This window comes from Crotalus tigris, unplaced genomic scaffold (genome assembly GCF_016545835.1).
Source record: "Crotalus tigris isolate CLP2741 ecotype Arizona unplaced genomic scaffold, ASM1654583v1 scf7180000018719.141741, whole genome shotgun sequence".
In the NCBI taxonomy this organism is placed as follows: domain Eukaryota; kingdom Metazoa; phylum Chordata; class Lepidosauria; order Squamata; family Viperidae; genus Crotalus; species Crotalus tigris.
Genome location: NW_024097166.1, coordinates 1 through 18,425, shown reverse-complemented (window position 1 = coordinate 18,425; position 18,425 = coordinate 1). Strand labels below are relative to the sequence as shown.

The following is an 18,425-nucleotide window of genomic DNA, read 5'->3' as shown; positions in this document are numbered from 1 at the left end:
ATATTGTAGAAAAAAGAGTGACTTCTATTTGCTTATACTTCAATGTTGGTGCTAATAACCTTAGTGTCAAGGCAGACTTTCTAAAATAATGATTGCCCAATTTCTGAAACATGTGAGACAGCTTACAAATAGTCCATTTTAGGCTTTTATACATGTTTTGGCATTGCCACTGGCATTGCCTCAACATAAATTATTCTAGTGCTCATATTTACTTCTACTTCCCTGTGCCTTGAATTATAATGTTAATGCAGGCTGATTTAATTTGGGCAGACTCTTTAATTCAGTGGTCAGAGTCCCTTTTCAGTATTTGGATCAGAGAGATCCAAATTGCTGTTCCAACTTGATACTTTAGCAGGAAACACTTGTTCAGTTTACAAATAGTTCTTGGGTTATGACAACTCATTCAGCAACCATCCATGCACCATTGTTCTTGCCATTGGTTTCTGCACACCTGCCCATGCTCCATAGCACATGCTGTAATGACCCACATACCTGCCTTTGCTCCATAACATGTGCCTATAGCACGTATCTGCCCATAGCTCTCACCAACAGCTCTCACTTGTTGACCTGAAACTCTACTTCTTCTCATATCATTGTCACATGAGGTCTTTGGTCAATGACCCAAGCATCTGGTTAAGACAGCAGCCAGGAATGCTAACTGGTAACGTGACATTGTTCTTTACAATTGCATCACTTAGTGACAGAAATTCCAGTCCTAATTGTTGTCTTAACCTCAGGACTATCTGTAATGATTTACTTCAAAAGAGTGTGAATCAAATTTTTGGAATTGAAGTGCCCTATAGACTTAGTGTCTGCCTCAAACCATGTGTGGGTGGGAACAAAGAAGGTCACCAAGGGATAGCAGATGTTTCAGGCTTCACTCATTGTCTTCCTTTACATGTTTATTATATACTAAATCAGATTGCCTAAAATCTAGAACAAAAATGTCAACAAATGAATAGAGTGATGGTGATAAAAATACCGTAATATGGTCATACATTTAAATGCTTCTGTGATAACCATTTCAGTGGAGAAAATCAACTACACACAACTCTAGCAACATACAATATAAGTAAAAAACAAAAAAGAACCCCTGAGCTAGATGTTGCATAAAGTTGTTTTATCTAAGGTGACTGATCTTTGATGAAAACTGTATGATCTTGTGAAATGAGCTGCTATTTTTTTAAAAAAATCATAGAATATATAGTTTGCAAAGGGCTTCAGAGATCCTTGAGTCCAATTTCCGACCTGATGCAGGAAACCACAACTATATTATCCCTGACAAATCTGGCATCTGTTTAAATAATTTAGTAATGAAGAATCTACCACTAGCTGAGACGGTCTGTTCTATTTCTGAGCAGATCTTGCTGTTAAGAATTGTTCCTGATGTCCAACTGAAATCTGTATGTTAGACATTTTATAATCCTTCTACCTTGTCTTGTCAGCTGAAACAACTCTAAGTTATTCTACCCCACATTCTACATGACAGCTTGAAGAAAGTTATGTCTCTATACACACCCAGCTCCTTGTAATTTCTCCCTTCCAAGCTCTTATGATATTAGTTGTTTTCCTCTGGATATTCTCAAATGTGATAAAGTCCTTCCTAAAATGCAGTGCCCAGAACTGGACCCAGTATCTAAATACAGCCTGACAGCAAAAGAATTTAAAGAAATGTAATTGATCAAGTAGAGTCATAGCTACAGTAATAATTAATAGATTATAGCTATTAATTTACAGATGACAGCTATGTTTTTAATTATCCTTCTGCTTGCAATTTTATAGCATTTTAAACAAATAGATATCATGAATTATAACTAAACAAATCCATCTGAATAGATTCTTTAGGTAACCAGCTGTTGCCAAATTGTGAAGAAAATTATAGTGAGCTTTCATGTTGTATTAGAGAAATGGTGATTGTACTGTTATTTATCCCTAGTTTGTAGATTGAAATTATACCTTCCCTTTAATACAGATATTATTACCTCTGAGAAAACTGTTCTAATATTTATGGATGAATATTTGAGAAGAGGAGAAAGAGATGGAGCCTTTATTCTTTCCTATTGGTGTTCGTTCTGCATAGGAAGTGAATCCTAATAAAATCCCTAGGAACAAATCTACTTAGTTATTTCTTCCAATTGCTGCACTATATTTTATAACAGCATATACTTGGGGAAAAAATAAACATGCATATGTGGCTAAATCATACAGCATTTGATCAAATTGTGTATGTATTTACACTTTTTATGCAAAAAGGAATTCTGAAATAAATATTGTATGCTATATACATAAAAGTGTAACAGGACCATGAAAGTCCTCTCCAGTTTAAAGTAGAGCAAAATTCATTTGTTTTGATTGATCATCTCCCAAACTTTGTTCATGAAGCTAGGTAATATTTTCTTTCCTCTTCTTCTATTCTTTAGATTTGTGATAAAGAATGGCACTACTATGTTGTCAACATTGAGTTCCCAGTAGCTACTTTGTATATGGATGGTACAACATATGAACCATATCTTGTAACTAATGACTGGCCTATTCATCCCTCACACATAGCAATGCAACTCACTGTGGGTGCCTGTTGGCAAGGTAATTATATTAATTTGAATGCTTAAATTGAAATTTCACTGTATTGATATTTCTATTAAATAGAGGGTTGTATTTAATGAAATCATAGTTTAAATGCCAGCTGAGGAAAGTTCTCTCTCTACATTTAGACCTTTGTAAAGTTTGATGTAGAAATGCAGGCCCTGCACATGCAAAAAAAGTAATATAATTTTATTTTTAGAAAACAAGCATTTATTGAACAATTTAGATATTCTCAATGCAACAAGAAAATAGTACTTTGAAATTTGTGTGTGTGTATGTGTCTAGTCTTTCAGATCTATTCTTCCAATAATCTGCAAAATCCCAGACCTTTTCTATTTTAGAAATAGAAATCTGGAATTAGAAATTATGTTTCATTTATTATACACTGTGCTGTCTTGCAAATTGTTAAAAATTACCTGACTAAAAAATGTTGCCCTATTCCATTCCAAATAATTAATTAAGTAGTTATGTTTTATTTTGATTCATTTTCTGTACTTTTCTTTTACTACCATTACATCATTAATTAAATAGCTTGATGATTCTCTTTCATTACTTTCTTTCACTTAATTCATGTACTGTGATTTGTTTGGTGTTAGCTTAGTATGACTTAACAGTTTGAATTCAAGAAGATATATATGAACTGTGAAATCATGTACTGTACTTCCTAAAGTGTGGGGCTCTAATGTAGCTTGTTTTATGTTGAATTTTATTTATATACATATAGCATTTTACTATGGAAGTAAAGATAATTGTTCTTAATGTAATAAAGTATACCCTAATGTGCACCTTCCACAATCTGACTCTGTATATGTATTGGAGTTGAAATGTCCAGAATTTCTATCCAGCTTAATTTTCAATCACTTTTTGGGGAGGGTGATTTAATGAGTTCTGGCAATCCTAAATCACATGAAGAATACTATATTACAAAAAGCTATCAAAACATTATTAATTCCTATTCATTATATGATGGTGGTGGTGATGTTGATTATATTTGGTTTATGACTATAGTATTATATTCTTTCCATTTTTCTCTCATGTTTCAAATAGTCAGCTAATTAGAAATTAAGTGCTGGACAATCATGTGCTATAGTTAATAAGTTGTAAAGTCTTAGTTAGTCTCATAGCTGTTATTTATTTTGAAATTTTATTTATTTATTTATGAGACTTATATACCGCTTTAAATGCAAGCACTCTGTAAGCGGTGTACACCAGTAAGCAATGTATATATATATATATATTTACATTGCCCCCAACAATCTGGGTCCTCATTTTACCTACCTCGGAAGGATGGATGGCTGAGTCAACCTTGAGCCGGTGAGATTTGAACCGCTGACCTGCTGAACACAGTCAGCTAAAGTGGCCTACAGTACTGCACTCTAACTGCTGCGCCACCTTGGATCTGAAATGATATCACTTCCAGCTTTGCACTTCTGGTCAAGCATATGCAAGGAAGAATGTATCTGGATAGAAGGAAAGATTTTTGAATTTTCATGTAATTATCCCCACTCCTGCCATCTTCAGGAGGTTGAGGACAAGTGGAAACATTGTGAATCAATCTATGCTCTTCCATCTGAACCATAGGAAAGTGTTATCTTGACTGAGCTGTGAAATATTCTTAAGTAATAAAAACTCTCTTGACCCACTGCACACAAAAAAGGAGTTAAGGGAGTTGAGGGAGTTGATATCTCAAACCTGATTGAAAATTGGAATTCCTAGCCCTAGCTCCTAAGACTTATCTGGAACTGGAAGAGAGTTGATGTGATTATAATCTTCAAAAAGGGAAGAAAAAATGGATCCAGGAAACTATAGATCAGTTAGGTTCACATCAATACTTGGGAAAATCCTAGAAAGGATAATCAAGCAGCATATTTCTGAGTGCCTAAAAATGAACATAGCAATCACTAGAAGCCAGCATGGGTTTGTTAGAAACAGAACATGCCAGATAAACCTTAATGATTACTTTAATAAAGTGATTAAATTATTAGACAAGCAAAATACTGTGGATATAGCTGGATCACAGCCTACTTTGGTCAGATAAAACAATGTGGAATAGATAGTACCACTACCAGATGATTCGAGAAGTGTAGCTTGATGGTAGTAAAGAGAGGGAAAGTAGTTAAGACTGATGCAGTGGAACTACCAGCAAACCACATAGCAGGCATACAGACCAGCTACAGTACCTTGGTATCCCACAGAAAGATAGGAACCATAATAAGGAGACAAGAAAGACAGCAAGAACCAACTACCACCAAAGGATAAGACAATGGAATGAAATGCATGGATAAACTTGAGGAAAAGAGAAAGGAGGTGCTGCCTACCAGCTAAGAAAGGTATGAATCTGTGGTCAATTTACAGTCAAACAAAGAAACTAGAAAAGGACCTCCCTAATGGATCTAGTAGTAAAAAGTTGAGGGCAGGAAGTTGTACCTCAGACTTACAAGATTCTGTTAATATAGTGAAATAGATTTAGCTCATCTGGTGTTGTTTCTACCCAGTTACCCAGGAGGGCTGACAGACAGGCCCTGAAAACTCAGCTCAAGGGAATAATAAGATCCATGCCATCAAAACATATATCTTTATGGTATTGTTAGCTAAACAAAGGAAGGCATAGAGACTGCTAATGGATTGACCCAGAATTTCTTCACAATATATGGAGGTTTCTACCTGATGTTCAACACCCAGAAATTGTACACCAGCAAAAAAGAAAAAGGAGGGGGGACAGCTGGGGTCTACTGAATGTCAAAGTTACTGTCCAAGATGAAGCCCAGAATATTCAAGGGCACATCAGTAAGTTGGCATCCAAAGATGTGCTGCTAAGAGAATGCCTGAGATAGCAGCAGCAGACATGGGAAGATGATCAAACAGAAGAATGAGATGTACAGATGTACACGATATGTACAGATAGTTGAATAGGCAGACAGTGAGAAATCCTATCAGGCACTAAGCACAAGATCCAAAGAAGCAGGGGTTTACCACTCTAGACAGGACCTACGGTACAGGCAGAACAGAGAGAGTCCAACACATAGTAGCAGGATGTAAGATGCAGGCAGGAACAGCATATATTGAATGATACAACCAAGTAGCTGGCATTGTGTACAGGAACCTTTGTACAATGTATGCAATAGATCCTCTCAAGTCCAGATGGGAGATTCTTCAAAAAATCTTGGAGAATAGAAGTGCTAAGAACCCGTGGGACTTCCAAATTCAGACAGACAGGCAGGTACTAACCAATCAACCAGATATCATGATGATAGACAAGAAGCAGAAGACAACTATGGTAAGAGATGTAGTGGTGCCAAGTGATAGCAGTATCAGGAGAAGAAGGAATATGAGAAACTGGAGAAGTAGCAGACCTGAAGAAGGAACCTGAAATGATATAGAAAGTAAAAGCCAACATTGTCCCAGTGGTGATAACAAGAAGAACATCAGAGCTTTCTGTCCACAAGAGTACAGTGCTAAGAACAACTAACAAACTGTGTGTTCCCAGACCTCTTGCAGAAGACCTGAGATTGAGAAAGACACATTCAAACCCAAAAGGAATACAAAACCAAATGATTTTCTCTACATATTGCATTTGATTCTATGCAAAGACACTTGACCATGTGGAATAGGTGGAATACTATGTGTAGTTCATGTGGTATTCTTTGTTAAACTCTGGTTATTATGATTATTTCATAATATCAGTTCATACCCTAAATGAATAGAACTCTCTGCTAAGAGATTTCACCTATACATAAAGAGGACTTGGCAAACTATAAGAAAATAATGGAAGAAAACTGAATCAAAGCATAATATTCAACTTGATATTTAATTCAAGAATTCGCCAGCCAAAATGTTGAATTCTGAATAATGTACAACATTTTACTGAACATGAAATGTTTCTTTAGTTATTAGTGTTTTATTCCCTTCTTCCTTTTTTTTTCTACATGCCCCTGCAGATCACATTAAAAACTTAATCCCTCACTTGAAGTCCTGTCTTCATTCTTTTCTTCTTGGTTGGTTGTTTCCTGAAATATATTTCTGGGTCCATTGATTGCCACTTTTTAGAACGTCAAAAAATACAACAATAACAACAGAAATAAAATAGATAAACAGAAAACAGTTTCATGGTTTGCCATTTCTGAAGGAAAAATTTAGAGATTTTTTAAAAAAAAATACATCACTAAAATGTATGTTTTAGAGGGAAAAGATTATCAATAGTACTATAAAAACAAAAAACAAAACATCTTTATTGTATTAAATAAAACTGCCTTCCAAACTCAAATCAGATGAATTGTTGCCATTAATCAACACAAAGCAAATATAATTACAGGCATAAAGATTAGCATAAAAGAATTAAAATAATTTCCTAGAGGTAAGAACAAAACGAAAAGTTTAACTAAAAGGAATTTTGAAAATAAAGAACCTCACTTAAATGTGAGTAGCTTTGCTTTTGTTTTGCCTTTGAATCCTTGTTGACTCCTGTAACTACCAGAACAAGTCCTGCAGCTTTCTTGGAAAAACTTGGAAATGTTTTACCATTGCCTCCTTCTTATGCCTTACCGAGCTAGATATATGCCTGAGACAAGACTAGAATTCATGGTCTCCCAATTTCTAGCCTGCCTTTTAACCACAACATCAAACTGGCACTCATTCATTCATTCATCCACCCACCCATCCATTCTGCCTTTATTATTTTTATAAATAACTCAAAGCAGCAGTGCTCCTTCTTCCTCCTAATGCTTCTTCTTTCCTAAAGTTTCTTCTTCCTCCTATTAATTCAAATGCAAAAAAATAATTGGTGAGTTGGCTGAGACAGAATAATTGGCCCAATTGGCTTTCATGTCTAAGGTGGAAATAGAATTCACACTCTTTCTGTTTCTAGCCTTATTCCTTAACCTCTAGACCAAACATATCAAACTCGCAACGTCATGTGATGTCACGTGACGTATCAGAGCTTTTTCCCCATTGCTGGCAATGGGGTAGGCGCGGTTTCCTGGTGATGCGTCCATCCTGCAGGCCGGCAGTTTGATACCCCTATTCTAGACCATGGGTGACAAACTCACCACGTCACGTGACGTGTTGCGATGTATCGCGACTCTTTTTCTATTGCCGGCAATAGGGTGGGTGCAACTTGGGTATGATGAAACTGGCCTACAGGCCGGCAGTTTGACACCCCTGGTCTAGATCAAACTGGCTTTTTATTTAGGTAATAAAAAGTAAATCTATCCTAAACATAAGAGAAAGCCAAATCTAGCAGACCACAATTAAGCAAGTTCGGGTGCTATTGATTACTATACACATATAAAATCAATTTCAACATAAAATTACATATTTTCAGACATTTCATTTATTGGCTAGAAAACATGAGTTTCATACAATTTCAGTTTATTTTTGATAGTGTTCCATATTATAAGAGAAGACATTATTAGTGCCACCTACTATTCTGTCATTCAGATATCTGGATGTCTGTCCATCTGCCTATCATCTTCTCTCTCTATGAATAAGATTGAATGGAGAATAGAAGACAGTCATCTCTAACCAATTAGTTTTTTGCATTTGAACATAGCCATTTCTTTTGCCATTCAGATGAAATACAAGTAGTGCCCAAATTATATTTTGTATGAAACACATTGATTAAAGATTTCTAAAACTTGTGCTTGTTTTCTACTGCACTGAAAAATGTACTACAAACTAAAGAGTTATCACACATCATAAAAGAGCTTTTCAGGAAGATGTCATATGTCAAAACAGTCTTTTCCAAATTTCTCCTTCTCAAGCAACAATTTTGTCAGCTACTCACTTAGTACATTAAGTTATTTATTCATCCTATGACATAACAAATAAAGACTTGGTCAAGGCAATCTGAATTAGATATCTGAATCCCAGCCAATCCACATCCACTACATTGCATTAGCTGTATTTAGAGCAGAATTTAGAAAGAAATTGCTGTTGATCAATATAAAGCAATTACCTTTTAATACAGGCTTTTTTCCTATTATATTTGAAAATGCTATTAATTAATTACTTTATTGATTAGCCCATGGGCCACATAAAGGTGCAGAGTTCCAAACACACGTTATACTAAAATGCAGTAAAAACAATTTAAAATGGAATTGGTTAAAATACAATTTAAAATAAAATAGAAATAAAATACAGTTTAAAATGAAATTGAGATAAAATACATTTTAAAAATGAAATTAGTATCAAATACAGCAATATAATATGTAGATAGATAAAATATGATCAAATTATATTTCACGATCACTCCTACAATCTACCTTCTTACAAAATTTAGCGAACCAGGAAGTTTGTGGTTGTAATTTTATCTGCTCTAGTAGGCATAACATAGGGAGTCTATCACTCTCCATTTCATTAATTTTATGCCAGTAATTATATGTTCTAATTTTGGATAGAGCTTGAATTGTATAGATTCCCAGTTTAGCTCTAACTGCTGCAGCAGATGTTCTTACATCTATGCCCAAAATAGATCTCAGGTGCTGGGATTGCATTTGTTATAGTCTTGTAATTGAGTATATACCTCAAACTTCTGCTCCATACAAGAGCAGAGAAGTAACCTTAGCCTTATATACTCTGATTAATGGGACTTGGGACCCTGGATAACTATGATTCTTTAATTTAAGCAGTAGATTCAAACAAGCCTTTGCTCTGAGTGTGCTCCATTGAAGATGGCAAGCCCAAGATCCAGACTTGGAAAACGTTATGCCTAAGTATACAAAGGTGTTAACCTGTTCAATTGGTTCACCATCTAATTACTATCTATGTCTCTCATGATGTTTTTCAACACCATGATTTTTTATTTAGATTTACTGATGGTTAGGGAGATGTCCTGGCAATAGGAGTTAAACCTTCTTAATAGCCTGAATAATCCTACTTGTGAATATGATAATAGGATCATATCATCGACCTAGAGCAAGCTGTTACAGTATATGTTTAGGATCATTGGCATATGTACCATGGGATCCTTCATTAACCCTGGCAGGTCATTAATGTATAGATTAAATAATAATGGGGCTAGGATATACCCCTTGTCTTACCCCTTTATTTGTGTGAATTCTGTTAGTCAGGGCCCCATTAACCCCATGCCACACCTTCAAACAGGTACTTGCGTAAAGGGCTTTAATCAAAGCTAGCAGTCTAGGTTCTATTTTAAGAGATGTCAATTTACTCCATAATACTTCTCTGGTTACAGTATCAAATGCTACTGTAAGGTCTATAAAAGCAGCAAACAGGGGTCTCCTCTTATAGGCATATTTGGCAATTAGATGGTTCAGAACAAAGCAGTTATCAATGATAGATCGGTTTTGTCTAAAACCTGCTTGTTCTTCTGCAAGGATATAATAATGATAATGATAATTTCAATTTTATACAAAAGGAACCTAGCATATATTTTTTCTACAAGGTCAATAAGACTAATGGACCTATAATTACTAGGATCTTTTTTATTTCCTTTTTTATATATAAAGACAACTATTGCCATCTTCCATCCATCTGATATATGGCAGGTGTAAAAAGACTTGCCAGTACTGGATCCGACCAGTCGAGGAATTTCTTAAATAATTCTGCTGGCAAAAAATCCTCACCTGGGGCTTTATTACTCTTTAGGCTTTTAATGATGGATTGTATCACTTTTATTGAGATTGAAGGCCAAAGGGGTAGAAAAATGCTATGATAATAAAAATAATTTGCAATGATTTTTTTCAACACATAACATACAAGTAATCCCTATTGCTGATATAAAACAGGAAAAAAAAATCTTTCTATGCCCTCTTTTTCTCCAAATTCTCCTTATTGATATAGTAATATAAAATATATTTAATTGTGGTTGGCTATAGTTAATGAAGCTAAATCAATCAGTGATTGTGACTATATTCAGAGTAACTTGTTTGAAAAACTCAGCAGTCATTTTAGCCACCTGCACAGGGAAGACAGACATGGCATGAGCATTCTCAATTGCCCCATGGTTATTATTGGCTAATGCATGAATAAGAGAACAGATCAAATATGCTAAATATATATATATATATATATATATATATATATATATATATATATATATATAAAATATAAAATATAAAATATAACGTTAGATTATAGTTCACAGTCCCATAAGTCTGGATGTACTTAATCAGTCTAAATTAGATACATATGCATATTGTAGCTACTTGTGCATTATTTCATTCTATTAAATATCAAACAGAATGATTTAAAAAAATAGTGCCAGGAAACCAATACGTGATACTTTATATATTTTATATAGATTATTAATTTTTCCAGAAATACATGGATTTTTCTATGTAGTCTTTCCCCCATGTATATCATTTATCTGCACAATTTTTCCTATTATTCAGTTTATTAGCATGCAATTAAACTTGTATTTTTTTTTTAGGAAATTCTCTCAAGTATGCTATTGGAATAAAAGTTTCAAAGTGATGAATAAAAATAGTGCTGGTGAATAAAAATAATAATTTGTCCTATTTTTACTTTTTGCAGTTCTTTTTTGAACATCTAAACAGTTACCTCAATAATACTTTAGTAATGTGTCTTTTTTCTTTTAAAATATATCATTACATGGCAGTATTATTTATCTATAAAAAGAAAACATCTTCCATAAAGCCAAGATTTAACTGGTTCCTTTTTTAAAGTTATAAGTAATCTTTCTGTATCAAGGTCTGCAAAGAAAATTAGCTAGAATTCAATTTGCCTTGTATCCCATGAGTTAAAGGTGAAAATCATAAGGTTTTCAATGTCCATCCTAAGAACTGCATGTAGTAGCATTAATTATTTAATTAAAACATAGGTGCAGAATTTATCCATGGAGTTACAATCTATCCATGGAGTATCTAAATTCTCTGCCTGTCTTTCTTGGCATCTACCCCCAAGATACTCCTTATTTTCTTTACATTTTCCTCTTTTTTAAACAATGAGATCAATTCATACCTGGAAGCTAAACAACTGTCTTTCCAAATTATAACAAAAGACAATGGCATTAAGTTACAGTTAATCAGATGAATTTTAACAATGATAGTAAAATCAGCTTCATAATAGCTGAATTAATTATTGAGCGAAATACTGAGCTTCTTTTTACTGGATGTGTTAAAACAAGAAGTTAAACCAGTAGCTATTAGGAAGATTTTAAATGGGATACCATGTACTGAACAATGGACTGATATTGAAAGCCAAAATAATCCCTTTTAAATTTTTGATTCTACTAAAGTGTGAGGGAAGCTTAGAGATGTGTATCTAAGATGAAGATATCTACAGTATCTGTATCAGTGTTTGACTCTCCACTGACAAGAGTAAATGTTTGTCATAACTACTTAAATAGTTAATTTTATCATGGCATATTTAGATACAGAAAAGCCATTTCAAGTTTGCAAACATAATTGTATTATTGATTGTTACAAGTAAGTAACTAAATGCTTCTGAAGCTTGGCTACATTTGGCTGGGCTCAGATGGTTACAGTGGCAGTAAGATTTATCATTAATTTTATGATGCAGGTGGTTTCAGTCTTTTTTTTCTTTTTTTTCCCTGGATGTATGAATACGTTTCACCTGAACTGTCTCTTTTATTTAATTTTGTTGTCTGGCTGATGTTTGGCACTGAAAGATATGATTGTTCAGCTGAATGATATCTTGAACCATAAGGATTCCCATTCATTTATCAGTGCTGTAGACTTTGCTTGCTTTCTTTCCCAGGAAAGATTTGGAATGTTTTCATACAAATGATGCTAACCTGTTTATTCCTAATAGTTATTTATAACGGTGAAACATTTTAATATAAAAATACTCATATTTACATCAATTTGTGAAACAAGATCCAGAAAAATATCTGTTGCTCATTCATTTTTCTTGCTGTATAAACCAATATCATCTTAAGCAAATGTTGTCAATTATAATAACTGATGCCATGATATTCTGAATTCTGTTTCTTTGGAACTTGATCTCTTTCTCCAAAGCAAAACTATTTCACTGTTAATATTTATATATACATAATACATGTCACAGTATTTTAATGTTTAAAAATCCACAAAATTCAGTATATAATTTCTGGAAACTTCTGATAAATTTCAGAATTTATTTTGCTGGAATATTTCAGTATGGAGCAGAACTGTACCATAGATGTAATTATAGCTCATAGAATTACTACTAAGTGACTGATTTTAACATATTTTAGATTAATACTTTTTGCCACTATTATCTTTCATAAATATCCGCTATATCTTTCCTCCCGCATACACTTAGCAATAGTGCTTAGCATTAGACATATATATCACTTCATAGTGCCTTACAGCACTCTCTGAGCAGTTTACAATGCCAGCACATTGCCCCCAACAATATGGGTTCTCATTTTACTGATCTTGGAAGGATGGAAGGCTGAGTCAACCTTGAGCAAGTCAGGATCAAACTCCTGGCAATAGGCAAAGTCAGCCCACAATATTGCATTTTAACCACTGCACCATCACTGCTCTGCTCATTGGTCTTTGATCGTTATCTTGATCCTTTGAAAATCTCTATAAGAATTCACTTTCCCAGAAGGTTAAAAGAGAGTGGAAATCATGCACATTCATAAAAATCTTTCCAATCTGTTCCTGTAAATGTATACTTTTTTCACACCAATATTATTGAAACTGGTTATTTATTTTTTCCTTATCTATATTTCAAGAATATTACAGAGAAGCATAGAAGTATTATGTAAATTAGTGTTGTAGCTAAGCAAATTTTATAGGTGGACATTTTGTTAATTTAGCATAACTATTTCTGCTTTCAGAGAGATTACTATTCCTGGTTTAGATTTGGCTGATATGTTATTTTTAAATCTGGCATGCTATTTTCAGCTTTTTGTTTTACTATATTGAACATGAATCTCTCTATATATTTAACATAATGAGATGCTGAATTTATTCTGTTTCTACACTGAACAGTTTTTCCATCATATGTTACAAAAATGAATTTTTAATGCTATATTTCAGGCTAGGATATATTTTCACACCTAAAATATGTGCAATTATGATGATAGAATTGTAATTAGAATTATTTACTCCAAAATAATAGTGTGTAAGCCATTTTTTTCTTACATCTTTGTTGATAAGAATAGCAGCCCAGTTAACGTAAATTGTTTAAAACATACAGTATATGACAGTGCTGAGAATATTGATATTCCTAAATAAATTTGCATGTATGAATGACATGACAATTTGTGGTTCATTTTCAATAGGAGGAGAAGTCACAAAGCCCAGATTTGCTCAGTATTTCCATGGCAGTCTTGCCAGTCTTACCATACGACCAGGCAAAATTAAGAGTCAGAAAGTGATTTCCTGCTTGCAGGCTTGCAAGGAAGGTTTGGATATTAATTCCCTGGAGAGTCTTGGCCAAGGAATAAAGGTAAGGTGTGAACTGATATAATCTTTACTAACATTTAAAACTGATTTATGAGATGTAGAGCACAAGATAGAACGCAAAAGCACTCCAAGAAGCAATCTAATTTGCCATAAAGTCACACAAAGACAAAGTAGAAGTGGAACATTGGGACACCAACTGTGTTCTTTCTAGTGTAGACCTATAGAAATCAGATGGTATAAGTGTTTCACAACCATTCAGGATTTCCATTTCATTCTGTCAGTGAAATGATTCTGTGTAGAAGCAAGTTAGTTTCCCATGAAATGCAACACACAAACACATCCATATTAATAGGGATGTAAAACTTGTAAAAGTCTTCACACACAACCCCCAAAACCTCTGCAAGTTGTGAAAGTATGAGATTAAAATTTCATAATTAGAATTGTCTGCAGCAGATAGATCCAGTTTTGTTATTGTTTGCAGAGGCCATAACATATTAGTATGATCAAAAAGGTTCTAGCACAGATTGCACCTTTGAGGACTTGAGCACTAACAGACACAAATTACTTTTTTATTTTTTATTCTAAGAACAATTCATCTGAACTTTTTAAAAAATCAAGCTGCTAGTGCAGATTTCACAAACTGCAACACATTATGCATACGAACCTTATGACAGCCCCACCAATGGGGGTAAACCACAGTAGATAAGCATTGAAAAAATAGTGGCACAAACATTTTACAGATACATTCAATCTATCAGAATCACTGAGTCCTATACTTTCCATAATTTTTATTCTTTTAAAAAACAAATTAGAATACTCATATTGAAAACAGAATATTCATTTTGTTTGTCATTAAAGGTTCCAGAAACCTCTTCACTGTGTTAGCTACAGCAAATCAACACTCTCAAATTCTGAAAAGTTTGAAAATAAGTTCTACAAAAATGTATTGCATTGTATTACATTATAATTTTTTCTGACTTTAAATTCAGTTTGTGACATTTTGTAAATAACTCCTGTGCATTTGAGCGTTTGTCAATTCATATCAATGTACTCACCCATTAGGTTGCATAATACCTAATTAATGAAAGGCTGTATGATATAAATAACAAAGAGAATGCAATGAAATATTGAATAATAATTGTGTCTATTCAAAAAACATAAAAAATATTACTTCCAAGTAAACCAGTCAGGAAACATGACTAGATGAGCTAATCCTACTTTATTGTAATTCTGCATTAACAGAATCTTACAAGTCTGAAGATACAAACTTCCCACCTCCAATTTTAACCTCCTAATTAGTCATGGTGGCTCCATCCTAAGCTTTTTTATCTGATCATTGAGCTCCATCTCTTGTCCGATTGTTTCCTAGGTAACATCTCTTCAGTGGTGGGATTCAGCCAGTTCAGCAAAACCAGTATGGTAGCTATTTTTTGGTTGCCCAGGCCCAGAACGGATGTCCTGAAGTGGCATCCACACAGAGAACCAGTTGTTCACGTATTTGAATCCTACCACTGCATCTCTTCCCTTCATTCCCCCAGGTTCATTCAAACATTCTGTTACAAAAAGCCAACATGATAGTTACAGCTGCCTGATTAAAAGCATACTCCTTGGTAAATGCATGACATTAATACATGCATAAAAGGGGTAGGTCTTTGATTTCACTGTCATCCCCATAAATGCTCCAGGCCAGTATTAAATGTAATATAAAAAATAGACTTCATACAGATTATGAATACACTGTAAATAAGGCATTTATACAACATTAATATTGCTTGCAGTGTACTGCCAGCTGTTCTTGGAATGGGGATAGGGAGCAGTCAATAAAAATTGGAGAAGGCATGAATAGAGACTAAAAATGTACAACTAGCTGTTGCTGATACTGTAGCAGATGACTAACTGCCATTAGCCAACATAGGAAATTATCTGCTCTACAATTCAAGTTTGGAATCTGCCCTTTCCAGAATTTCCGTACTGTCTGGGATATTCCATCATTTCAGAGATTCTGCTTTTGGGAATCTTGGATGTAATGCTGTGCTTTGATTAAATCCTAATTATGAAATCAAAAGTTGAATAACTTGCTAGTATACTTCAGGAAATTGTGTAGCAATTTGACAAATTGTAACTTCAATTAAAAAGAGAATGTGAAGTCAGAACTTTCAGTATTACAGGGCATTCCATAGCTTCCATATTGTTGCTTTGTATATTTATCCAGTCAAAGATGTTTAGTTAAAGGGCTTCCGGTGGATCAAGCAGCTACGATGGCTGCTTTTCACAAAGCAGCCCGTTCCTGGGTTGTGTAAAAGCTGCGGGACTTTGACAATCAGCTGTCCCACGGCTTGAATCTCCTCCCTGGGAGAAAGGGAAGAGAAGAGCTGCTCAGGTTTTAACATTGGAGATTTTGTTGATCCAGATTCGAGAATCAACGGTAATCAAGGGCATAAAGATAAGAAAAAATGAGTATAAATTACGAGCTTTTGAGGATGATTTGGTTTTGATTTTGGAACAACCGATTAGAGCGGTTGATTGTCTATTAGAACTTATAACACAGTATGGAAAAGTTTCTGGTTTTAAAGTCAATAACCATAAGACTAAGATATTATTTAAGAATATGTTAGCCAATGACAAGGAAAGTTTGGTTAAAGCCACAGGTTTTCAGATGGTGAAAAAGGTTAAATATCTGGGAGTATATTTAACTGCCTCAAATGGAAAATTGTATAAAAATAATTATGAATTACTATGGGCAAAAGTGCAAAAGGATTTAAATGACTGGAAAAAACTGCAATTGTCACTGTGGGGGAGAATTTCAGCTGTAAAAATGAATGTTCTACCAAAGTTTCTTTTCTTGTTTCAGATGATACCTATTTTTAAAAAAGATGTAAATTTGGAGGAATGGCAGAAGGGTATCAATAAATTCATTTGGGCTGGGAAAAAAACCAAGGGTTAAGTTTAAGATTTTGCAAGATGCCCGAGAAAGAGGAGGACTTAAAGCATCTAACTTGAAATTATACTATGATGCAGCTGCCTTAACTTGGATAAGTGATTGGCTTAATTTAACAAATAAGGATATTCTTGTTCTTGAAGGGTGGGATTTAATGTATGGTTGACATGCATATTTAATTTTTAATAAGAAAGTGGACCAGGAGAAGATAACAAAATACAAAGACCTACAAATAGAAATAGAAAGACTGTGGCAAAAGCAAGCAAGGGTAGTACCAATAGTCATAGGCTCCTTGGGTGCAATCCCAAACAACTGGAGCACCACTTGAACACAATTGGCATTGACAAATTCACTATTAGTCAATTGCAAAAGGCGGCCTTATTAGGAACTGCTTCCATCCTGCGACGATATCTGTAATACCATCAAACATCCACATCTGCCTATCCCAGGTCCTGGGTAAAGACTCGATAGGTAGACAAAATGCCAAATCCAGTCTGAACATCTGGCTGACTGTGCGATGATGATGATGATGATGATGATGATGATGATGATGATGATGATGATTGATGATGATGATGGGAGGGACCTTGGAGTCCAATCTAGTCCAATCCCGTGCTCAGGCAGGAAACCCTATACCATTTCAGACAAGTGGCTGTCCAGTCTCTTCTTAAAAACTTTCAGTGCTGGAGCATTCACAGCTTCTGGAGGCAGGTTGTTCCACTGATTAATTGTTCTAACTGTCAGGAAATTTCTCCCTAGTTCTAGGTTGCTTCTCTCATTGGTTAGTTTCCATCCGTTGCTTGTCTTGCCTTCAGGTGCTTTGGAGAATAGTTTGACTCCCTCTTCTTTATGGCAGCCCCTGAGATATTGGAATACTGCTATCATGTCCCCCCTCGTCCTTCTCTTCGTTAAACTAGACATACCCAATTCCAGCAACGTTCCTTATATGTTTTAGCCTCCAGTCCCCTAATCATCTTTGTTGCTCTTCTCCATACTCTTTCTAGAGTCTCAACATCTTTTTTACATTGCGGTGACCAAAACTAGATGCAGTATTCCAAGTGTGGCCTTACCAAGGCATTGTAAATTGGTATTAACACTTCACTTGATTTTGATCTTAACAGCATGTGTATGCTTTCTAGAAATTTAAAAAAAAAAACTTATTTGCTTCATTATGAAAAAAAATAGCTGCTGCTTACATACACTTTTCCTTACAATATTGGAACTATGTTTCGTCACAATGCCAAACAACACAGAGTGCCAGTTTGATATTATTCTAGGACTTTGTCTTCTTCTGAAAGGAACTATGTTCAAATGGAAAAAGAGGCCCCAGTTTTATTCCAGGAGTCAAAAAGTTCCACAGCTCTCTCTGTGGCCATACTTTTGAAATTTATACTGATTTCAAATCTCCTTTGAGAAACTTTTCTAATATAAAGCCTATAAATACTCTTAATATTTGTATGCAACATTGCAGTTTCTTGATTAATGCCAATGATAACTCACTTATCTGTTGCCAGGAATAACAATAGCCAGAGGTAATATTCTGACTCACATGGCATATAAAA

At 34.5% G+C, this 18,425-nt stretch overlaps 1 protein-coding gene across 1 annotated transcript in view; it reads left to right on the top strand.

Moving 5' to 3' along the window:
• Positions 1-13,968, top strand: part of LOC120313599 (calsyntenin-2-like) — a gene marked incomplete at both ends in the record, with an annotated part of 99,651 nt that extends 85,683 nt beyond the window's left edge. The window contains 2 exons of the mRNA XM_039355669.1: positions 2,421-2,583; positions 13,802-13,968. Coding sequence (XP_039211603.1) covers positions 2,421-2,583; positions 13,802-13,968 — 330 coding nt within the window. The remainder of the gene's footprint in view (positions 1-2,420; positions 2,584-13,801) is intronic.
• Between the last annotated feature and the right edge of the window lie 4,457 nt (positions 13,969-18,425).